The 23,226-nt window shown below is 38.4% G+C and overlaps 2 protein-coding genes across 2 annotated transcripts; one reads left to right on the forward strand and one right to left on the reverse strand.

Annotated features, from left to right (window-relative positions):
- The first annotated feature begins 5,060 nt into the window (after positions 1-5,060).
- Positions 5,061-12,430, forward strand: LOC112201854 (bifunctional aspartokinase/homoserine dehydrogenase). The gene is made up of 12 exons (XM_024342778.2): positions 5,061-5,293; positions 5,365-5,515; positions 5,618-5,695; positions 5,832-5,947; positions 6,138-6,191; positions 7,089-7,176; positions 7,333-7,425; positions 7,563-7,603; positions 8,205-8,258; positions 8,377-8,540; positions 10,976-11,045; positions 12,131-12,430. Exons 1-12 carry the CDS (start codon positions 5,195-5,197, stop codon positions 12,254-12,256), a joined length of 1,134 nt encoding a protein of 377 aa, XP_024198546.1. The 5' UTR covers positions 5,061-5,194; the 3' UTR covers positions 12,257-12,430.
- Positions 12,431-12,675: 245 nt separating this feature from the next.
- On the reverse strand, positions 12,676-14,484 carry LOC112167518 ((+)-neomenthol dehydrogenase). The gene is made up of 5 exons (XM_024304537.2): positions 14,294-14,484; positions 13,932-14,181; positions 13,693-13,770; positions 13,418-13,603; positions 12,676-13,153 (listed from the first exon to the last, which is right to left on the reverse strand). Exons 1-5 carry the CDS (start codon positions 14,422-14,424, stop codon positions 12,776-12,778), a joined length of 1,023 nt encoding a protein of 340 aa, XP_024160305.1. The 5' UTR covers positions 14,425-14,484; the 3' UTR covers positions 12,676-12,775.
- Positions 14,485-23,226: the final 8,742 nt, after the last annotated feature.

Raw genomic sequence — 23,226 nt, forward strand, 5'->3', positions numbered from 1 at the left:
ATTTTTTTGAGGGAAACACCAATAACTACAAATAAACCCTAAATCCTAAACACTATGGAGGACAAAGAAAGAGGGAACATAAGACAAAACTACTAAACCTCAACAACAAAGCTTAGATAGGCATAATATGAATCACAATATGAATCACCATGCTTTTAATAATATGAATCACAAAAATAAAACCAAAATCATAATCATACCATGATTACCATCCTTTCCTGTAGCATAAAGAAGCTGACCCTTATACTTGCTCTTCACATGTGCACTATCCATGAACAATAGAGGTATGCAAGACTTGAAACCCTCAATAACTCCACCAAAACAAAGAAAAATCCTTTGAAAACGACTAGTAGATTCATCACACTCCAAAATAAAGCAAGACCCTCGATTACTCTCCATCACGGCATCACGATACCAAGTTAACATTGAATAGGAGTTCTCATATGAACTGTGCATGCTCTTTCATTGCTTTTTCTTTACCTTTTCATGCAACATAGTATGTAATATCAAGACCATAATTGTTGTTGAACCTAATCCATAATATCATATGGCTTGAGAGAGGGATTTCCAAGAAATTCATCATTAATAAGTGTCTTCACAATAATAGAACTCAAAAGCTTATGCGTTATCAAATGTCAACAAAGAGCAGATTGTCCTCAATGGAAAGAAGCAATCTAGGCAGAAATAGATTCTCTGGCAAAGAGACAGGTATTTGGTCCGGTAGTGCTAGCCCCACTAAGTGTAAAGCATGTAGGACATAAATGGGTCTTTGTCAGAAATTGTAATGAGAAGAATGAAGTCCAGAGGTACAAGGCTCGCCTTGTGGTGTAAGGTTTTTCACAACGCCCTGGAATTGACTACGAGGAGACATACTCTCCCGTAATGGACGTTATAATATTCCGCTACTTAGTTAGCTTGGTAGTTTCCGAATGACTGGAAATGCATCTCATGGATGTAGTTACTGCATATCTCTATGGGCATCTTGATTCAGAGAGATATATATATATATATATATATATATATATAATATAGAAGTGCTTGATGGCCTTACATTATCCAAGTCAAGTGACTCTAAACCACGGAGTGCGTTTTCAATTAGGTTGAAATGCTCACTTTACGGATTGAAACAATCCGGGCGGATGTGGTATACCAGTCTAAGTGACTACTTGATTGGGAAGAGATATAAGAATGATTAATTGTGCCCCTGCGTATTCATAAAGAAAACAAGTTCCGGATTTGCAATTGTAGCTGTATATGTCGATGATATGAACATAATAGGTACTCTTGATGAAATAAGAGAAACCGTGAGCTATTTGAAATCCGAATTTGAGATGAAGGATCTTGGGAAAACTCGATTCTGTCTAGGCCTTGAACTAGAACACCAAGTTTGTGGAATACTAATCCACCAGTCTGCGTATGTCCAAAAGATGTTCAGGCTATTTAACATAGACAAAGCGCATCCTGCTAGCACTCCCATGATCGGTCAAAGTTTGGATGCAAAGAAAGATACATTTCATCCAAAGGAAGATGACGAAGAGGTGTTGAGAGCTGAAATTCCCTATCTAAGTGCAATAGGTGCATTATTGTATTTAGCCTAATGTACTCGAGCAGACATTGCATTCTCAGTGAACTTGTTAGCTAGGCTCAGCGCCAACACAACGTCACTAGAATGGTATCAAGAACATCTTCCAATACGTAAAAGGAACCATTAACTTGGGACTGTTCTTTTCTATAGAGAGACAAGAGGGACCGCAGATGGAACTGCAATCCCTAAAGGAAATATTGATGGCGAAAGCACCACTCACTACACAGAAACCCAAATAAAGTTTTGGCTGGTTTTGCTGATGTTGGGTACCTCTCTGACCCACATAAAGGTCGTTCCCAAACTGGTTCTGTATTTACCATTGGGAACACGGCGATATCTTGAAGATCATCCAATCAAACCCTTGTGGCTACCTCCTCGAACCACTCAGAGATCATTGCTCTACATGAGGCGGTTCATGATTGAGTGTATATGGTTAAGAGCTATTATTACACATATTCGAGGGACTAGTGGTTTGAGTTCTACCACTAACGAGCCTACTTGCATTTATGAAGACAATGCAACTTGCATCAAACAAATGAAGCTAGGTTATATCAAGGGTGATAACACAAAACACATATCGCTAAAGTTTTTCTACAATTAGCAACAATAGGCCCTCCTTAAGATTCAAGTGAATCAAGTAAGGTCTGAGGAGAATGTGGCAGATTTGTTCACCAAATCATTGCCTAAGGCCATATTTAAGAAACATGTGAAAAACATAGATTCAAAGACTTTCCAATTCAAGCTCCCTTGATCAATGTAAGGATCAGGGGGAGGTGTAGATGTCAGGGGGAGTCTAACACACACATGTCATTCTCAAATGTAATGGGTGCGTTGTGCTCTTTTCCTTCGACTAAGGTGTATTTTTTGTCCCACAAGGTTTTTATTGTTACTTGGCAAAGTTTTTAGTGAGGCAACAACTCATGCGCCATTTTGTCTTTGACTTGGCACAAGGGGGAGTGTTAAGAGCAAGTTCACCCGTGGGTCACCAGGTCACCTACTATTCACTGCTTTTTATGTGTATTTTCACTCTCTTGGTTAAGAGTAAGGTTTTGCTGATGATGGGTACCTCTCTGACCCACACAAAGGTTGCTCCCAAACTGGTTATGTATTCACCATGGGTAAGACCGTGATATCTTGGAGGTCTACTAAACAGACCCTAGTCACTACTTCTTTGAACCATGCAAAGATTATTGCTCTTCACGAAGCAGTTCGTGAATACCTTAGATCCATAGTTATACATGTTGGTTTGAAATCCACCACATATGAGCCTACCAGCATTTATGAGGATAATGGTTGCATTGAACAAATGAAGCAATGCTACATCAAAGGTGACAATACCAAGCACATATCGCCCAAGTTCTTCTACAATCAGCAACAACAGAATCTCCTCAAGATCAAAGTGAACCAGGTTCAATCTGAGAACAATGTGGCAGACTTGTTTACTAAGTCATTGCCTAAATCCACGGTCGAGAAACATATTGCAAACATTGGCTTGCGGAAGTTATCTGAACTTCCATGATCGTAGTTATCAAGGGGAGACGCAGACATTAGGGGGAGATGTGTACATGTTGATCTCGGAACGTGAAGGGTGTGTTGTGCTCTTTTTCTCCCTCGATTGAGGTTATTTTTGTCCCACTGAGTTTTTGTTACTCGGCAAAGGTTTTTGACGAGACAACGAGATGAGCATCACGTTTGGGCGACACAAGGGGGAGTGTTTAAGTAAATCTAGATTGTGTCTGGCCCAAACTGTAGGTTACTTGACCTAGTGGTAATAGAGTTTTAATTAGAGATAATCTCGGAGAATATTAGAGATATCCATTCAATGTATGATTACCTTTCCTTGTACAACTCTGATTCTATGCATTGTAATCCTCTATATAAAGAGGCCCCTATTATCAATAAAAACATAGCAATTTCTCTCTCACATTTCTGATTCCCTAAAACATTATGGGCATGTTTACTTACTTGGAATGGGAGTGAATGATTATGAGGTAAAATTATTCCTGCGTTTACTAACACATAAAGGAATCAGAATGGATGTAGGTCTCATCTCTTTATAAGAAATCGATTCCTGAATACTCAGGAATTTGATTATGAATGGGGGAGATGGGTTTAGGAACTCTTCCCGAATCAATACTGATTGCTTTATTCTCACATTCTAGTTGTCTCTAATTCATGATTAGTTTCCATTTCAAGTAAGTAAATGTGCCATATGTTTATTACTATTATTATTTTTTTTAATCCACAATAGGTTTGGCACAATTCAAATTCGGGCCAGCCTAATTTGTCAATTTTTTTTGGGAAAATTTCGTAAATAGTACACCAAGTAAAAACCACTAATAATTCTTATACACAAAGTTTCAAACCAAACATTTCGGTACACAAAATCTGAAACTCGACCCACTATCAGTACACGACGTCAATTTTTGACACCAAAATGTCCATTATGCCCTCAGTTCTTTTTTTTTTTTAAATATTTTTTTTCTTTCGTTTTTATCTCTTTCTTCTTCCTTCTTCCGGGCTCACTCCCTCACTCGATCTTTCGCCGTCGGGGACGGCTCTGTTCCAGGCAAGGTCTTCGGCTCCGAGACCTCAATCTGGCTGAGCGGGGCCCACGAGCTTCAGTTCAACAACTGCAAGAGAGCCAAAGAGGCCCAAATCCACGGGATCGAGACCTTGATCTGCATCCTAACTTCCAACGGTGTTCTTGAAATGGGTTCCTCCGGTTTGATTAGAGAGAACTGGGGGTTGATCCAGCAAGCCAAGTCGTTGTTCGGGTCAGATCAGCCCAACCCGGAAACTAGACCCTTCGGGGTTCATCAACCGGAACTTCTCCATTTTTGACATCGGCATCATTGCTGGCGTGCAGGAAGAGGATCACAGCTCGTACAATGACGACAAGAAACATGTTTTTGGTTCTAGCAAGAAGAAGAACGGAGCTCCGAACCCAAACCCGGACTTCGCAGATTCCGATTGCCAGATGAAAAGAGCACCGAAGAAACGGGGCCGGAAACTCGGGCTGGGCCGAGACACGCCGCTCAACCACGTGGAGGAGGAGCGGCAACGGCGGGAGAAGCTCACCTCGCAAGGGCGGCGTTGGAAGCGAGGGAGTGAGCGCGGAGGTGAGGAAGGTGGCGTTGAAAGCGAGGGAGTGAGCCCGGAAGAAGGAAGAAGAAAGAGATAAAAACAAAGGAAAAAAAGTTATTAAAAAAAAAAAGAATTGAGGGCATAATGGACATTTTAGTGTCAAAAATTGACGTCGTGTACTGATAGTGGGTCGAGTTTCAGATTTCGTGTATCGAAATGTTTGGTTTGAAACTTTGTGTATAAGAATTATTAATGGCCTTTACTTGATGTATTGTTTGCGAAATTTTCCCATTTTTTTTATAAAAAAATTCACATTGAACCAGGCCATTTTTCAGGATTTTATTCTCGTCCCTACAAATTTTTTATTTTTTAATTTTTATTTTTTTGATTGAAACTATAGAGCTCTAAACTCTCTAGACAAGTTTTGTTTTTGAAATGGGGTTTTAGTTGAGAAGCAGGCGAGAAGGAATTAGCAGCATAAACCAAAACCCCGAAGCAGCAGCATTGCAGACAAAAGAAACAATGAAGAAGGTGATCTCCCTAATTCTGATGGGCTGCGGAGGCGTTGGCCGCCAGCTCCTCCAACACATCGTCTCCTGCCGACCCCTTCACGCCAAGCAGGTACATCTCATTCTAACTCTACATGATGCTCATACTTCTGTACAATCAATCAATCACATTGTTTTGGGCAGGGAATCCACCTGAGAGTTGTGGGAGTATCTGACAGTAAATCCTTCGTTGTTGCGCCTGACGTGTCGACTATGGAGTTGGCTGATAATTCTTTATTGCAACTTTGCCGGATCAAGTCCGATGGTTCTTCTCTGCACACGCTTGCCGCCTCTGGTGATTTCATCGCATTTCTGTCTTTCTCTGTTTACAACAATAACTGCTTTCCTTTTGGGCGTTTCTTATGCTTGTTTGCTACTGCTGCTCCTGTTTATAAAGGTCAAGTAGAGGTATTCACCGATTCTGAATCAACCAAAAAGATTATCGATGTTGCTGCACTCTTGGGTAAATCAACAGGTAAATCAACTCTTGGTCGTGTTCTTACAGATTGTTATACTGTGGTTACCATGTTTTCTTTTTGGTTAACCTGTAATCCCATGTTTTCAACCTCAAATGTTTAATCTTATCTTTTTTTGTTTGTTTGCTTGCATAGGTTTGGCTCTTGTAGATTGCTCTGCGAGTTCTGAGACTATTCCACTGCTCACCCAAGCGGTTGATTTGGGATGTTGCATTGTCATGGCAAACAAGAAGCCTCTTACTTCAACAATGGTAATAAACACTTTTCGGTAGCATTTATTGATGACTAGTTTTATCTTAGAAAAGCAATAGAAAGGTTCATTCTATATATTTGGATACGGCTTCCTTCTGCTATTTGTCAATCTGCCTACTCGTGTGCCATTAATTTTAAGTTAGTTTGTTTTCCACACTATCCATTGAAGCAAGAGTTTATCACCTGCAGGAGGATTATGACAAACTAATTTCACACCCACGTCACATACGTCATGAGTCAACTGTGAGTTCATTTCTTCTTGATGCAGTCCCTGGTAAATGTTAATCAAGATATGTAAACTACTATATGCTTAGAGATAACATGCTTATAATGTAATCCTTATATATGGCTTATTGTTTGTGTGTGCGCGCGCGCGCCTTATTGTTCATGAGAATTGACAGGATTCCAATGCAGGTGTGCACATATATTTATATGCCTGCTTGAACCCACTTTTTTCCACTTGTTTTAGCCTTTTAGATATCTCTTTTTGCAATTTAGGGCTTTAAGTTGATGAAGGCCATGAGTAACCCAGATATGATAAAGGGCACAATATGTATGTCTTGCATATGGAGAGTTTTGTGCCAAGATCTATACTAATACGATATACTAACAAAAAACATTAATTTTAGCACTACTATCGTTATCATTAGTCTCATTACTATTAGCGATGCTTGCTGTTGGCCAGAATATTACTATTGATTTTAGCACTACTATCGTTATCTATTACTGTTACTTTTTTGGGTTTCCCCAAAAAGTCTATGTAACAGAAGTTATTAGAGTTTTAATTGACTAACGTATATGTTTCGCAATTATAGACCGAAATTGTAAGAAAGATTGCTTATTGAGATTGGGAATTTTGGTGGCAAATTATGTTTAGCCCTTTCTTTGCATCCTCAATAGCTGTCACATATCTGTTATATTGATCCATACCATATCATGCATATGTAATTTATATACCATGTTCCAGCTGATTATAATTCTTACAATCTTACTAGGTGTTAATATAGTTATAATTGCTGAATCTACTGTTACCGTGCTTCCAACTATTCATCATATTTGGATTTGTCATATTCACCTTATGCAAATAGATTCTTGAAATAGTTTCTATAATTTTCATTGATTTGATTTTAGATTTGGTAGGTTGGTGCCGGCCTTCCTGTCATATCATCCTTGCATCGCATTCTTTCATCTGGAGATCCTGTCTGCCGCATTATTGGGAGTTTGAGTGGTAGCAAACTTTTCCATGGAATTCAGTAGAAAAATTCTGTTACATTATGTTTTTCTTTGGCTTTCTTACATTTTCAATGTAAGCTACCTGCATATGTTGCTACATATATCTAGACACTGGTGATTATATATGTTGCATCTCATATGTATGTGATAGGAACATTGGGGTATGTTATGAGTGAGGTCGAAGATGGAAAGCCAATTAGCGAAGTTGTGCGATCTGCTAAAACTCTGGGTTACACTGAACCAGGTACATATGATTTTAGCTTTTGTTTATGTTTTTATTTTTATCTTCTTACTTTTTATTTTTAAAAAATTTCATTTCAATAAATCTCTCATAGTGAAGAAGTTAGGTCTTGAAATCTTCACTGTCGGTCATAATTGCAGATCCACGTGATGACCTCAGTGGGATGGATGTTGCAAGAAAGGTTTGAATATGGTTTCGCTTTTGAGCTTAAATTCATGAAATGATTCATTTCTCTTCTCTAGGCTTGCATCATAATTCATAAATATGATCAAAAGGTAAATGGTACTGTCTTTGTAAACAATTCGTTAAGTATTTCAAATTGAACATTCAGCTTCACCATAAAAACAAAAGCGCACTTTCACATTGGATTGTTATCAGAAAAGTGTATAACTTTGAAAATACTATTTGAATTTGACCCAAAAAAAAGAAAAAAAAGAAGAAGAAGACAGAAAAGAGTATGAAGGATACCTAGGCTATGTCTGGGGCTATGGGCACTCTTTTAGTTTGTCTAGGTACTTCTTAATACCCTCAGGTTTATGGTTTTATTTAGTACTGAAATATCACAGAACTAAACTGAAAATACGAAAGAAGAAAAGGAAAGGAAAAAAAAACAAAGAAAAAAAAGAAGAAAAAACTGAACAACTCATCTGAAGTGATGCATGTATGAAATAGTGTTAGAAGATTGTATCTACTTAGAAAATCTTTCATTTGATAAGGGTATAATTGATTTAATATTGAAGTTCTTTCAATACCTCATAAAATTCTCATATCATCTTCAACAGGCTTTGATACTTGCTAGGCTTCTCGGTTGGCGTATTAATTTGGATGACATTAAGGTTGGTACTTTAAATATAGATATATATTCCCATATACTTGCTCAACTGTGACTTTTTTTTTTCCATTTAAAATGATTTAAAAATAAAAATAAATTGTTGTGGCTATTTGGTTTTATAGATTGAGTGCTTGTATCCTAAAGAAATGGCACCCGGTGTAATGTCTGTGGAAGAATTTCTGGGAACTGGGCTACTATTGCTTGATAAAGATATCAAAGAGAGAGTCTCCAAAGCTTCTTTGAGTGGGAATGTGCTACGTTATGTCTGTGTGATTGAGGCCTCAAGGTACTATTTCTATTTGGTTTTATTTCAATTCAGAGTTTGATAGGTGTTGTCAAGCACCCTTGAACATATATCCATGTGTGTTTTTTTGCTAGTTTTCTGTGTCTCAGTATGCATGTCTTAACTAGATGCTTTCATCATTAAAGTATGAAGGTGCTTTTTAAGTTTGTTATAAAGGTACCAGGGTTCACCTAATAGATTATTTGGATAAGTAAGACGGAAGTGAGGTTGAAGCAGATGGATTGAATCTGAATGAGTGCATAAGCTATATATATATTTTTTTTTTTGAAGGGGAGATTAGTGCATAAGATATATTTAAATCACGTAGATTGGGTTCCGTTAATCATCTACTGAAATATAAAATCAACTAATTTTTTACCAGTCTATCTTCAATGGTCGAGTATAATCAAATTGATGTCTTTCCGTGCTGGCTACAGTCTAGATTCTACTGCTCATAGATTGGGTTGGGTATCTATCATCTTCTGCAAATATAAAATCAATTAGTTTTTACCTGTCAATCTCCAATGGCTGAGTATAATTAAATTGATGTATTTCTGTGTTCGCTAGTCTTGATACATTATCTTCTTCTTTTTTGTTCCTCTATATTGTGATTGAACATTTTGACCAAAATGAATATAAAGTTGTCTGAATTTTCATGCACAAGCTGTATGCACGAGTGCTCGCTACATTAGTTAGACTTGGCTCTTGCTCTTAATTGAGTAACAACATATTATCTATGTATTTCCCTATTTTAAAATTTTTATAGCATATTTCCAAAATCAGAAAAAAAGAATAAATAAAAATGTTAGCAGTGTTATGATTCTTTCAGATCTCATGTACGAGAATATGTGTTTCATCTCTTGGTTAACTATAAATTGGAAAGGACTAGCTTAGTAACTTACTACTTGCGCTTTCTATAAAGATACATGAATATTCTAGAAAATATGATCATCTTGGGCCATGATATATATATATATATATATATATATATATTTCCCCAGATGATTACTGACCTGGTGTAGTATTTGGTGAGGGTTAGAATTTGAGTTTACCAGCTTTCTTAACATTCTAGTTAATACTCACAACAATTGGCAAGGGTGAGTCTTGGCTGAGATCCTTTGTGCCAGGATGTAGTTCAAAAGTTTCATGTAGGTAAACATCGGTGAGCAGAACAAGTTAAGTAGGATCTTGATAATGGTTTGACTGGCACTAAGAATTGCCTTGACTTGGGAAGTGACTGGTCATGCATGGTCAAATTTCTACTCACAGATTGTGGCAATTGTTATCTCCCTTTCTTTTTGAATGTCATTCTTTTCTTCTTATTTATAATTTGAATTTCTTGGTTCACGGTCACTTTTCTCCTCTGTTAACTCAGGACTGGATGACTCTTGGTTTTTTCCCCTTATTTTTTGAATTTTTTTTTGAATTTAATTTCTTTCTCCTGTAAATCTCAAATCCATCGCCAGAGTTTTCTCATATGTATCCAACTTTTTGTTATATTCCTTTTCTCTTAAATATTCATAGACAAATGGTGAAGATTGTCTCAGCATAATTTTGGAGGATTAGTCAAATTTGTCGTGGTTAGCAAAGTGGCTTAAATAAGTCCGGTTTTGGTCATGGTGATTTTGGTCACTGTGCTTTCAGTTGGTTATTTTTTGTCACTGTGTTTATTGTTTAATACCATTTGGAATCTCAGTCTATCCCATCCAAATTAGATTTCTGAAAAATATGGAGAGTACTGTTATAATTTTAAAATGTTTTCTGAATATGTTTTAACATCCAATTGATGGAATCAACTGAAATTGCAATAAAGTTATACACGACGACCAAAATCGCCAAATTGAAGTATACAATTACAAGATTTGAAATATGAGCAAACTACAAGCACAGAAAACACAGTTAGCTCATTATATCTTTACAGTTGCAAGTTAGACTGAACTGGGACTTAAAGAGGTTTCTAAAGGTGGGTATCTTTAATTTACACACATTATGGATCTATTCCACAGAGAAAGCGGAGCCTCCACTTCGGACCCAATTTTAAGACCAATATTTATTGGAACCCAAATTTATAATAAAAACACATATAATGTTGTTAAGGAGGCTAATTGGAAAACAGAAAACATAAATGAGAGTACATGCATCTTATGAAAAAAATCCTTTATGACTTTTTTGATCCTTTTAAGAGGAAAATAGGCCTAATTTTTACTTTTCCTCATTCTTCATGATCATGAGCTTGATATGCAGTAACTTTAGTTTCTAAATCCACAATGTTTAGTAATTTATGGAATTGATTTATACTGGACATAATTCTTTTGTGTGTGCGCTCGCGCACGCGCCTACAGCAGTTAGCATTTGTATTACTTAATAATTCTGGTGGAATTAGCTCAAGTTTTATGGCGACTCTTTCATGTGATACTAACTATCAAAGCTTTTGATAGGTGTGAAGTTGGCATTCAAGAGCTTGCAAAGGATTCTCCTTTAGGAAGACTGAGAGGAAGTGACAATGTGGCAAGTCCTCTGAATTTCTTCTCATTTTGTTTACTGTTAAATGAAGATAGAATGCTTTTACCATCAGACACAATCAGAAATTTTAGCTTGGAGTTATTATGCGATGGGAGATAAATATAAACCTTACAACATGTATTTCATTAATCACAATCCATGTGTTGTATTGTAGTTTTCAACATTTCATGGATGAGATATCATTCAGAAACAGAGGTTGTATGAAATTTATTTGCCAAAATTTTCATTGGAAGGCACGAGGGAGGCAAACTTTGGAACTCTTTTATAGATGGTCAACAAAAAGATGAGTTTGAGATCATATCCTTAGTTTGACACTTAGAGTTCGAGTAGGGTTCCGAGTTCTGTGTTTTAAATGACATGGAGTTAAAATCTGAAGTAATTACTCTAATTGAGGACAAAAGCATATTTGTCTCTCAAGAGCAGTGATATAAAATTTACTTCATTTAAGGAGATTTTGGAAATCTCAAGTTAGAGTGTCCGAAGAGGATGATCTTTTGTTATTAGTTTGTTTCCGCTACTTTTAGTGGATTTCTTATCCACTGTTGTGTACAGCCTCTTTTTTCTGTTTCAAATTTGAGGTAGGAATGTAGAATCATGTCTGAATACGGTCTTAATTCACAGTTTAATAAGTAACATATATATGGCAAGCGGACATTACTGATAGTGGATAGGAGGGACAGGAGAAGCTAGAGAAGATACAAAGGCATCCCCTTATTAACGAGGTTAGGTGATGGGAATATAATAAATTGGGGTTCCGGAGACAAAAGTGATTGTCAAAGAAGAAAGATAGACCAAGAAGAAAAAAGCCACATGCCTGTATCATCTGTGCAGTGCGTCGAAAGTTTACGCACAGGCAGAGAGAATTAGAGGTGTAAAGGGAAGGACTGAGAGGGACGATAATATTGAAGTACCAAAAAAGAAATTGGAATAAGAGTAGTGTACAATTACCAAATTATTTTTGGTTCTTGAATTTATAATTATATTTACATAGAAATACTTGGTGGATAATGGACCTTTCTTTGATAATATGGACAAATTGTAAACATTCTTTGTTTGATATACGATTGCAGCTGGAGATTTACAGTAGATGTTATAATGACCAACCACTGGTCATTCAAGGAGCTGGAGCTGGCAATGATACTACTGCTGCTGGAGTCCTTGCTGATATCATTGATATTCAAGATTTATTTCCTTGAAAGGTCATTTTCTGTAACATACATGGGAGAAACTGTGTGCCTATTAGGAATCTTAAAGTAGGAAATACAATTTTCAGAGGAGGTTCTGGTGATTGTTAGCCATGTTGAAAGAAAGAATGTTGCAGAAACTGACGAGCATATTGCAATAACATGGATTTTCCTTGTCTTATTAAATTTCCTTCTTTCCTGGTACAAATCTTTAAATCAGTCCCTCTCTTCTCTCAAGACCAGTTGACTAAGCCATTGCATGTTTCCTTCAGAGGTCTTTCTTTTCTTCCATAATGCAATCAGTAGTCATTCATTAACAGCAATATTGACAGACTAAATGCCCTTCCCTTAAGCTTTGGCTTGATGCTGTATAATCAAAATTGACTGAGATTGACAAAAATTCTCAACTTTTAAACTCTGGATGGCGAATATTATGTAGCTAACACAAGAAGTGGAATATTTCATTACTTATTTAGAATAACTTGATGATAGTTAACATAGAAAGTCTTGCATACATCAAAATGAGATATATCAGAAGTCTGCTACTTCAGTTTGATAGAAATAGCAGCCTGTAGGTCCTCCATCTGGTAGAAGAGCCAACTTGAGAGGACCTGCCGCCCCCTCTTGCAGAGTCATTGTCCCAGTATGCCAGTTGAGATCGGTGTTGACAAAACCGGGATGCACACAGTTGACGTACATTTTGGGATACTTCTTGGCAAGGATTCTTGTGTAGGCGTTCAGGGTTGCCTTTGAAATGCTATATGAAGGCAGCATCATTGTCCATCCATTGGCTTCAAGTGAATTTTCTTTGAAATCATGCAGGAATCTTCTCAGAACTGCATCCACTTTCTCCTCTGTCAATGCTTCTACATTTCCAAGTTCATTCCTTATCGCTTCACTTGGAATCCTCTGCATTAAAAATGATCAGTGATATAATGTTGGTTAATTAGAAAATTGCAATTTTGTTTTTCTTTTGCCGGTCAATTAGGAGTTGCAGATTGAGATCATATCAAGGATTTGATTCCACGAGAAGACAAATAGGTCAATGGTTAGGTGTTCATAGGTCAATCTGTTCAATCTCAATCTCATAACAGAATATGTACTACTTATCCAGAGCAAGATGTTCTCTGGTCTAGTTGATGAACGATAACAACTATGTCTAGATCGATTTACCTTTAGTTCACTCCTGAGAGATGAGACATTGACAATTCTTGCTCCTGCAGTAGAGAGTTTCAAGAGTGGGAGAAGAGCCTCCGTCACTCTTTTGACACCATAGTAATTGGTGTTCAAGCATTCCTCAGCCTTTTCGTAAGTTGATTTTATAGCACCTTGAACTGTGTTGACTGCTTGACCTGAAAGCTGAATCAAAGACAAAAACAATGTCTTGTGAATTAGTTATCCAAAATGTGGTAATTAGTTCCTGTTACTGATCCAATTAAGTAGCTTACCCAAGAGGTGGGATCAATGTTCAGGGCTTTGAGTTCTTCCTCAACAACCAAAACTCCACTAGCTCCAGCGTTATTAACCTGAACTCAGCAGCAGCCAAACCCAAAAATACACTTGAAGGGACTTTGTCAAACATTCGTATTAATAGTCTAACAACATAACATGTTAAACTATATGTTAGACAAAATAACTCTTGGCTATGATATATATGAGTGATCAATCTTTGATTGGTCTTACGTACCAAGATATCAAGCCTGCCAAAGGTGTCATGTATGAAATTTGCCAAAGACTGGACGCTAAGTGGATCCAACACATCAAGCTGATGGAAGACTACATTGGCATGAAGATGATGATCATGATGGAGCTTGGCTGTGGCTTCCCTTCCCCTTTTCTCATCTCTCGCCGTCAACACCACCACAATGCCTCGGCACGCTAGTTGCCGGACTACCTCAAACCCGATACCCTTGTTCGCACCGGTAACCACCGCGTACCTACACACACCACTACACCATCACTGTAATTTAGTTCACTAGCTAGCAGCTGCTTTTCTTTACACACATGTAGATGGTCAAGTTGTGAAGTATATAATGAAAATATGGATACCTCTCTGCTCCCTGAATGCTTCCCATTGTTGCAGTAAAGCTTGGATTATGGTCTTCAAGTCTGTGGACCTCAAAAGGTGTTACGGGTGTATCCGTGTATGAACTATGAACTGATAAGTGGATCCAAGTCATGCAACCAATGCTTCGAACTTAACAATTACGCATAGAATGATTAAAGCAATTTCTTCTCTCTTTTTTTGAGGCCGGATTAGAAACCAGAAAGGAGAAATGGGGTGTTGTGCATATTTCCGTACACATGTAGCATCACGTTCCATTTTCGTTTACTTTGGCTCTTTCTTGTTACTGGTGTCGGTAGGATTTTTAATTACCCACGTAGAAAGTGAGTAGCTTTGTAAAATATAAATTTATTGGGTACAATGCTGTAACTCGTAAGATATGGTGATCTGATTCTGCTGTCAGATCGATCATGTCGATCAGCAAATAACATTGAGACAAATAGAAAATTACCTTATTGATGAGGTAAAAGAAAGGTATATTGGGATATTTTGATTTTAATTATGCTTTTTTAAGATATTGATGGCTGCGAATCAAACTACTCCCGTGGTACTATTATTGTTTGTTGCAAACATCTAATGCAAAAATGTTGAAATTAAAGATTCAGCACATTCATATTAAAAAAATAAAATTGTGGATGCTCTCACTGAACGTTTAATTAGAGTTATCTTGACAATGATTATATTTATGTTATTTATGTGTTTCTCATACCCTAGATACAATAATAATAAAACTTGTAACACCGAATAAGCACTTTAGCTAGTTAGCTATATTATTTACCTAAAAAAAATGACGGTTATCTATGCTGGCTTAAAATATAGGGAAAATGATCATTTACCCGATTTTAGGCTAAAAATTGCCCACTTGCTCCACCAACTGTTTTTTAACCCCATTTACCCAAAACACTCTAAGAGATTATTTCCCCTTTACCCAATTAATTCTTTTTTCTTTTTTTTTGAGACTTTTTTGCCCTCTCCTTCTTTCTCACTTAGAGAGAGAAGTCACCTTCCACCTTGCTGTGCTCCGGTGACCAGTGGCCGGCGCGGTCTCTGGCGACCGGTGACCGGTGACCGGAATCCGGCGACCGGTAACCGGATTCCGGAAACCGGTAACCGAAATCCGGCGACCGATGACCGGAATCCGGCTATTATTGCCCCCCAGTAATCATATTACTGCCCCCCAGTAATCATATTATTGCCTTCCAAAAATCATATTATTGCCGTCCAGTGAATTGTATGAACTCCCAAAACCAAAATGAATACACTACAGGCACAATTGATCAATTTATAATCATATTACTGCCCCCCAGTAATCATATTATTGCCCCCCAATACAAAGTCCAATGTCTCTACTGCCTCCCAATAGACCACCAAAAATGCACCATTTTGTAGGATTCACAGATAATTTGACTTTAATACACAGAAAACAACATGTAACTTATCAAAACACCACACTATAGTGATCCCTGTCCCTCGTATCAAAGTCTACTGGGGGCCAATAATGTGTCTACTGCCCCCCAAAAATTACCAAACCAATGGCCCACTGGGTTTTCTCACGAAATTCTAACTCTCTGTGAATTTCCAAGAATCCTTTCTCACGAAATCTTGCCGAAACCCGACCCCTACTCCACTGTAGTTGTCCACGGTGATCATATAAGCGCTTGATCTTTGAATTTGTATCAATACCAAAGTTTCCACAGTTCATATATATGTCTTGAAGTATATGCCGAAGTCCACGTGTGTGGGGCACCCATTCTATCATGCCACAATCCACTGTAGTTGTCCACCAAGACCAGATACAGCAGCGACACAGCAATTTCAATAGCTCCACGGACCAAACACCCGACCCGTACTCCACCTTCGTCTACGACGACAACTCCTCCCTCCCTCCGCTCCTCAAACGCCTCCCAAGGACTTCGGCGGCGGCGCCTCACTCAACTACTTCAAATACGAGGATGATAACGGCGGCGATTTCGGCTCTGTGATCATCAAGAGCCACTGCAATCGAACCACGAGGAGATCACATGTCTAGGGATTCCGATCCACGGTGAGAGCTGGACTCGCCGGAAATGGAGTGGAGCGGAGGTTCTAGGTCGACATGTGTTGGGAGGTGGGAGGAGACGAGAAGCTGGTGGTCTGGAGTTGGATTTCCGATGTAATTCCAGCGACGGTGGAGAGAGAGAGAGAGAGAGAGAGAGAGAGAGAGAGAGAGAGAGAGAGAGAGAGAGAGAGAGAGAGAGAGAGAGAGAGAGAGAGAGAGAGAGAGAGATTAAAATGAGGGTAATTATGTCAGTAGAAGTTAGATTGGGTAAATGGGGTCAAAAAACCCTTAGTGGAGTAAGTGGGCAATTTTTTGGTTAAAATTGGGTAAGTAGTCACGGCCCCAAATAAGATTCCAACTCATTTATAAACGCCCACTTACGTGGAGGCTGGAGACAAAGAACACAGATGTGCGGGAGGGCCGGATATATCTGCAAGATTCCTGGAGATTTTAGTCGAAGATTGCTGTTGATGGTGGCTAGAATTGAGTTAGCTAGATTGGATATATAGAGTAATCTATCTGGGTCATTTACATCCCATTCACCAAGCAGCGATCTAGAAAAGAGATAATCAGTCAGGTGAAACAAATACGGCCAAGTTTCAGGGTTGGATGCCGTCGTTTCGAGTGGCGGTCGGAAGTTTGGTTTTTGGAGGTGAGAGGAATACAATCAAATGAAAAATTCCAGGGGAGACAGAAGTTGATGATCGACGGTGTGAAACTGTGAATTAATATATACCCGATATGAAGGTTGACTAGAACCTAAGAATCTCAATCTCTTTCCGAGTCTATCATCATATATAAGCAAATGTAAGAGACTTGCCAACAGCCGGGCTGCATTTCTAAACAACCGCTGTGCCTACAAATGGCGACCAGGTACTCCAAATCTCTACCATCTAAATACTTGTAGTCGCCATCTTCTCTATTACTTATAACTTGTTATATATGTATGGTCGATCCTTCGGATCATTCGAAAAGAACCTCTGTGGCGACAAATGGCAAACATATATACTACGTAATATGCAAATTATTCAACAGTACTACGTACCTGAACAAGTAAAACATGAATGCAATAACATTCAAGCTAGGAGAAGAAATATATGTACGTATACGCTTGCAGTACATACATATTCACAAGCGAGGCACTTACAGTAGTTTTATGAAAGAAAGAGTAGCTAGCTAGGGTGTAAGTACGTCCAACTCCAAACTCCAAATGATAACCAGCTGCTAATTGATCGCAATCTAATTGGAACATGTATATACAAAATCAAGGTTTTGCATGGTTATATATATAGTACCCGATCGATTGGAAATTCCGAAGATACTTGGAATATAACATTATGGATGCTGCAGCAGCTAGCAACATACGTATATGCATGTATGACTATATGAGTTTCAACTTGTAGGCATCGCCGTATATTGCCGCATAACTTATCCTTGATCGATCCGAATAATTAAATTAATCAAGAATGATTCCATTTTGTATCAGAAAAAAAAAAAAAAACAAAAACAAAAACAAAATTGACTATAGTAAAATGGTTAATTTATCACGACTTACTACTATTTATTTTATTGTTTATATAGTTGCTTATAGTTTATACAACTGTACCTTTGATTTTACAAGAAAAAATATCGTTTCTTAACCTTAAAAATTTCAAACTTAATTTAAATTATTTATGTATTTCGTATCCTAGGTTACCTATAAGAAGAGAAGGTTAGTCAAATAAATTTCTACTATTGGGACTGTAACTGCATATACAAGCATCCGGTTGAAACCCTAAAAGCCAAATATGCGTATGAAAAATGAGACAATTTCCGCTTCCATTTCCACATATGTTAAAAACAAGGGAGGAATGAATGTTCTTTCAACTTAGGCTAGCTTGTATTATTTTTTTAAAATTAACTATAAAACAAATGACAGGACCCGCCCCGAAATTCACCCTGAAATCTGAGGTGGCCCTGTGGGGCCCACCTTAGGGATAACTCTACCAAAAATTCGGCAGAGTCACCTCTAAAATGGACTACCCAAAAACCTGTAAAACACACAAAAACACTTCAAGCAAACAAACCTTATACTCCTGGAGCCACCTTGCTCCCAATTACCAACAACTCTACTTTCATAAAACACAAAACTCAACAATACTAATCCCAAAGGTTATCAGAGCAATACTACTATACACAGGGATATAAAAAGAAGAGTAAAGGATCAAGGGATCCTACACTGCGGAAGTAGTGACAACTATGCCTCAAATGTCATGTACGCCCGACCTCCACTAATTTGCCTGCAAACTGGGCATTAGAAACCGAAAGGCCCAGGGGAAAGTAGACGAAAAACGTTAGCGTGAGTGGACAAAAATAAACAATTTAAAAGAAGGATTTCATACTTTCCCACATTTATTTCGTTAAAAACCGATGCATGCAACAATTAGAAAAACACATTTAGCTTCAAAACCAAGAATTTCAAATCGATAAACCGACTAGCCTCGCTAGTCACAACATTCGAAAAGATATATCGTAAAACCGAAATCTCGTTTCTCAAGAAGATAAGACTAGCCCCGCTAGTCAAGCACAATAAGATATGGGGAAGAAGTATCACCATAAGAAATAAGGGAGCCTCCCAGGCTCGGGTCAGAGTGTCCCACACTCTGGAGCATCCCATGCTCTGCTCGACTCACCTGCGAACACATAGTAAGCAAGGAGGAGTACTAATAAGGCTCGACTACACCCACTTGAGGAGGAGAACTAAATGACGACCTATGTATGGCGGGTAAAAACCATTCAAATCCAGTAAATTTATAAGGCTTCCCCATAAGTCCGGCAAATAAAGAAAAAACGGGTACGATTCCCAACCGTACTCGGAAATTCTCGTAACAAGTCGCATAAATCAACAGCGTGTCCCACACGCTAAAAGAATAATTAGATCATCATCCAGGCATTCCCAATGCCAAAACCAAAAGTCCAATAAATAAATAAGAAATAACTTCATCGAAATCCCATTTCGAAAATCTTTCCAAAAATCTCAAATCAATGAATAGAAAGATACTTAATTCCGGAAATCACCTCGGAAATAATTCGTCGAAAATCATGCTTTCAAATAAAAGTCATATATCAGAGATACTTATCGAAGGCTCAAAATCCATTTCAGAAATTAAATCATAAATCCAAATCCAAGCATAATAAGTTCATATCCAAAACTCATGAAAAATCAATGTCAAATTATAATCCAAGACAAAATATCATGCTCGATAAATAAAATGATAATTAAATTAATCAATAATTTCAAGATAAATGCATGCATCATTATTTAAAACAAAAGTCCACTCACAGTACTATTGGGCGACCACGCAAACAAGTTCCTTCATTTAACCATACACAATTATATTTCCGTAAACGGCAATCCGATAAAATAATTACGAACCTAAACGAAACCTGAAAATCCCTATCTCCATTACATCTCAAATTCAACCCAAATCTCTCCCACAACACCAATTCCTCAATTAACATATTCCACAACGAAAACAAGGGAAATCCAACAGCCGGATTTCCAACAATTCAATCACAAAACTTCAAACTTCGGAAATTCACAAATAATTTCAAACTCCTCCATAATTCACCAAACTTCACATACAAGCTCTACAACATATATACAATTTAATGGGCTAAAAACCGGAATTAAAACACTGCCCTACACGCCTCCACGCACCACCAACAGTAGCAGCGCGTGGGCCCCATGCGCCACCGGTAACCACCTCTGATGGCCACCAAAATTTGGCAGCACCATCTACTCAACAAACCCAACCTCTTTCTCAACTACAACAAGTTCCAATTTTACCTGGAAGAGCTCCAATTTGGCAGGTGAAAAATTTCCAGAAAATTCAAGAACCCTAGGATTTGAAATTTCTTCGATTCGACCTCCACACTGCAAATCGTGGCTCAAGGCTAGGGGGGAAATGATCCATGGAAAAAACCGCACCATCGATGCCGGTTTGGTGACTGGAGACGGCCGAAATCGGAAGATATCACCGGAAATAACAAACTACTACAGTAATCTTCTTGGCTTGAATTCGAGTTTCTCCGGCCAAATCACGACGATCCACGACCACAGGCGTATAGGAGAGGAAGAGAGGAGTCGACCGTTACCCTGGGCTCGCCGATTGGTGGCCGGACGGTGGCAAAACGAAGGGGAGAAGGAGAGAGGCCGACGCGGGGGAAAGAGGGAGAGGAAGAGAGAGAAAGTCGGGGTAGGTTTCCAGAAATGGAAATCTAGCATAGTAACTTCCACATTTTAAGGCATAACTTTAGCATATGAATTCCGATTTTTACGTACCACATATCCACGCGCTCGGTTTAACGTCCTCTACAACTTTCATGAAGAACATTTTCTCAAATTTTGACCTGAATAAAAAGTCAACTTTTAGGGACACTAAAAGTGTTGAAATGACAATAAAAGTGAAAGTAAATGTCGTTTACCGTCCTAATGATTAGTAAATCAGTAAATTCTGGTTCGGGACGTTACAACAAAGCATCTCCCAATTTTTATAAAAATTGAAATAAACTCTAGTCTCTAAAGAGCTCTATCTGAGTCTTCAGAAGTACACCGTCCTCAAGTTTTGATGACTCAAATTCATGTTATGGGCACAGGTCTATCTTGTCAATTAAGGGACCATATTACAGTTAACCATCATTATTGCTTCGACATGGATTACATGCATGAATTATATCTAAAACACTAGTGCTATTAAGCTTATCCTTGTGACAATTATAAAAGGGATTTTCTACCCTAGCCGAGCAGATTGAACCAGGAAGCGAGCGAAGAACCAGTGCTATATTCCTCTTGTTCGATGGCTTCCGATGTCGGCACTAGCTCTTGCTTCGCTGAAGTCGTGTTGCTGCCTGACAGGTTAGATTTGTTCTACAGCCTTTTTGGCATTTGGACTGCCATCATCAAGCCCTTAAGGCTTGACGATGGCGGGTGGCGCAGTTCGGGCTTTCCTTTTCGTGGCATGGCTACAGTTTCAGTGCTTTAAGGAAGGGAGGTGGCGGAGTATCTTAAGATCAAACCTTATCCAATTTTGATATAGGCGGCAGCGATAGGGATGCCGTCTTTGGAACAGATTGTTGGTGGCCTAAGGGGTGAGGGGAACCTAATGGCTATGACCCGTATTTTCAGGTCTCATCGAGATCTTCTGATGGTGTCATGGTGGAGGTGGTTTTGCCTTCAGGGTGGTGGTGATGACCTTGGTGTTCTAGCAAGGTTCTGCACAGAAAGGTGAAGGTGGGCTGGACCCTGTCATTTTGGGTCGTGGGGCGCTGTTTGGTTCTTTGGGCCATTTGAGTTTGGTAATCTCGGTTGGCGTATTTGTCTTAGGCCTATACTATGTTTTTACTTTAGTCTATTTACAATAAAACTTTGATAAATGGATGTTCGATAAATTAATAACCTCAATTAAATAATAAATTTCTCCACTCCTAACTTGGGATCAGTGTATATTACTAAGAACCTTACTAAATGCACAAGATAATAATTTTTTTAAACATCCTTAACGACCTAACGAATATATAATGTAATAATTAATGAAATAAATGAAAAAATTTCTCAAAAAATAACAATAACTAATGAAAATAAAAATAGTATATAAAAATTCAAAATACATATTAATGAAGGTGTTCAAGTAAATCCAGAATATGTGTCTAGCCCAAACTCTAGGTTACTTGACCTAATTGTAATAGGGTTTTGAATTAGAGATATTCTCGGAGATATTCATAGATATCCAATTAATTATACGATATCTTTCCTTGTACAACTCTGATTTTATGTCTTGTATCCTCTATATAAAGAGACCCCTATTATCAATAAAAGTACGACTCAATTATCTCCCAATTTCAGTTTTCCTTAAACACATAATCAGCACAAGCCCTAACCTTAGTTTCAAGAAGCCAAAAACCCAAAATCCTTTTTCTGGTTCGCTGCCATTCGCCATGCACCTCTCCTGTGCGCCCGTGCCCCTGTTCCTATTGCAAGCCTCTGCCGTTACTAGCCTACGCACAAGTTTAGTTACTTGCTCTTGCAGCACCGCATCCATCTAGCACCTGCTTCATCAACTGCCTTAACCAGGATTGCAAACGAGTTGCAATCCTAACTCAAGTTTAGTCGCTTTCCCTTGCAGCACCACATCCATCTAGCACCTGGTTCGTCAACTGCCTTGACCAGGATTGCAAACCAGTTGCAATCCTTTGCAATCCTAACTTAGGATCGATAGCACATCTCTGCAACCTAACATTGCAAGCCAGCACGCACGCTAGCAACACACCGCGCCTAACACGTACACTTACAGCGCCTACCCAACGCACAACCTGCAAGCAGCAGCCCCGCGCGCCTCTCGTCTCCTAGTTTCAGCAACTAGGGTTGATAGCAGTCTGCAATCCTATACACAAGGATCAAAACCACGCTGCAGTCCTACAAATTGGGTCGCCTACACTAGGACTGAAGTTCATCTGCAATCCTACAGGTTTGATTCACCTAGGACTGAAGCTCGTCTGCAATCTTACAACGAGTATCGAATACGCTCTGCAATCGTAAGATGTATGCTTTACTAAAAGTTCCCATTTTTGAAGTTTTTATTCTTTTTCTCGGAGACTTGCAACCTCCCTTCTTCTACCCCCTTTCTTCTTCATAGAAGAGATCAAAAGCCGAATTGTGGGGGTTCGTGTTCACTCCAAGCTTGGAGCTTGTAGAGTCCTCCAAACTTAGAGTTTGTTGAGAAGTTATGATCGACCATAAACACATCATTGTTTTGATCTAATACAATTCCTCTTGGAATCGGATTTCTTGGAAGTGACTACGCTCAGAAATCCCTAATTTCTTAGAAGCAACTAAGCTCA

Source organism: Rosa chinensis, chromosome 5, assembly GCF_002994745.2.
Source record: "Rosa chinensis cultivar Old Blush chromosome 5, RchiOBHm-V2, whole genome shotgun sequence".
In the NCBI taxonomy this organism is placed as follows: Eukaryota; Viridiplantae; Streptophyta; class Magnoliopsida; order Rosales; family Rosaceae; genus Rosa; species Rosa chinensis.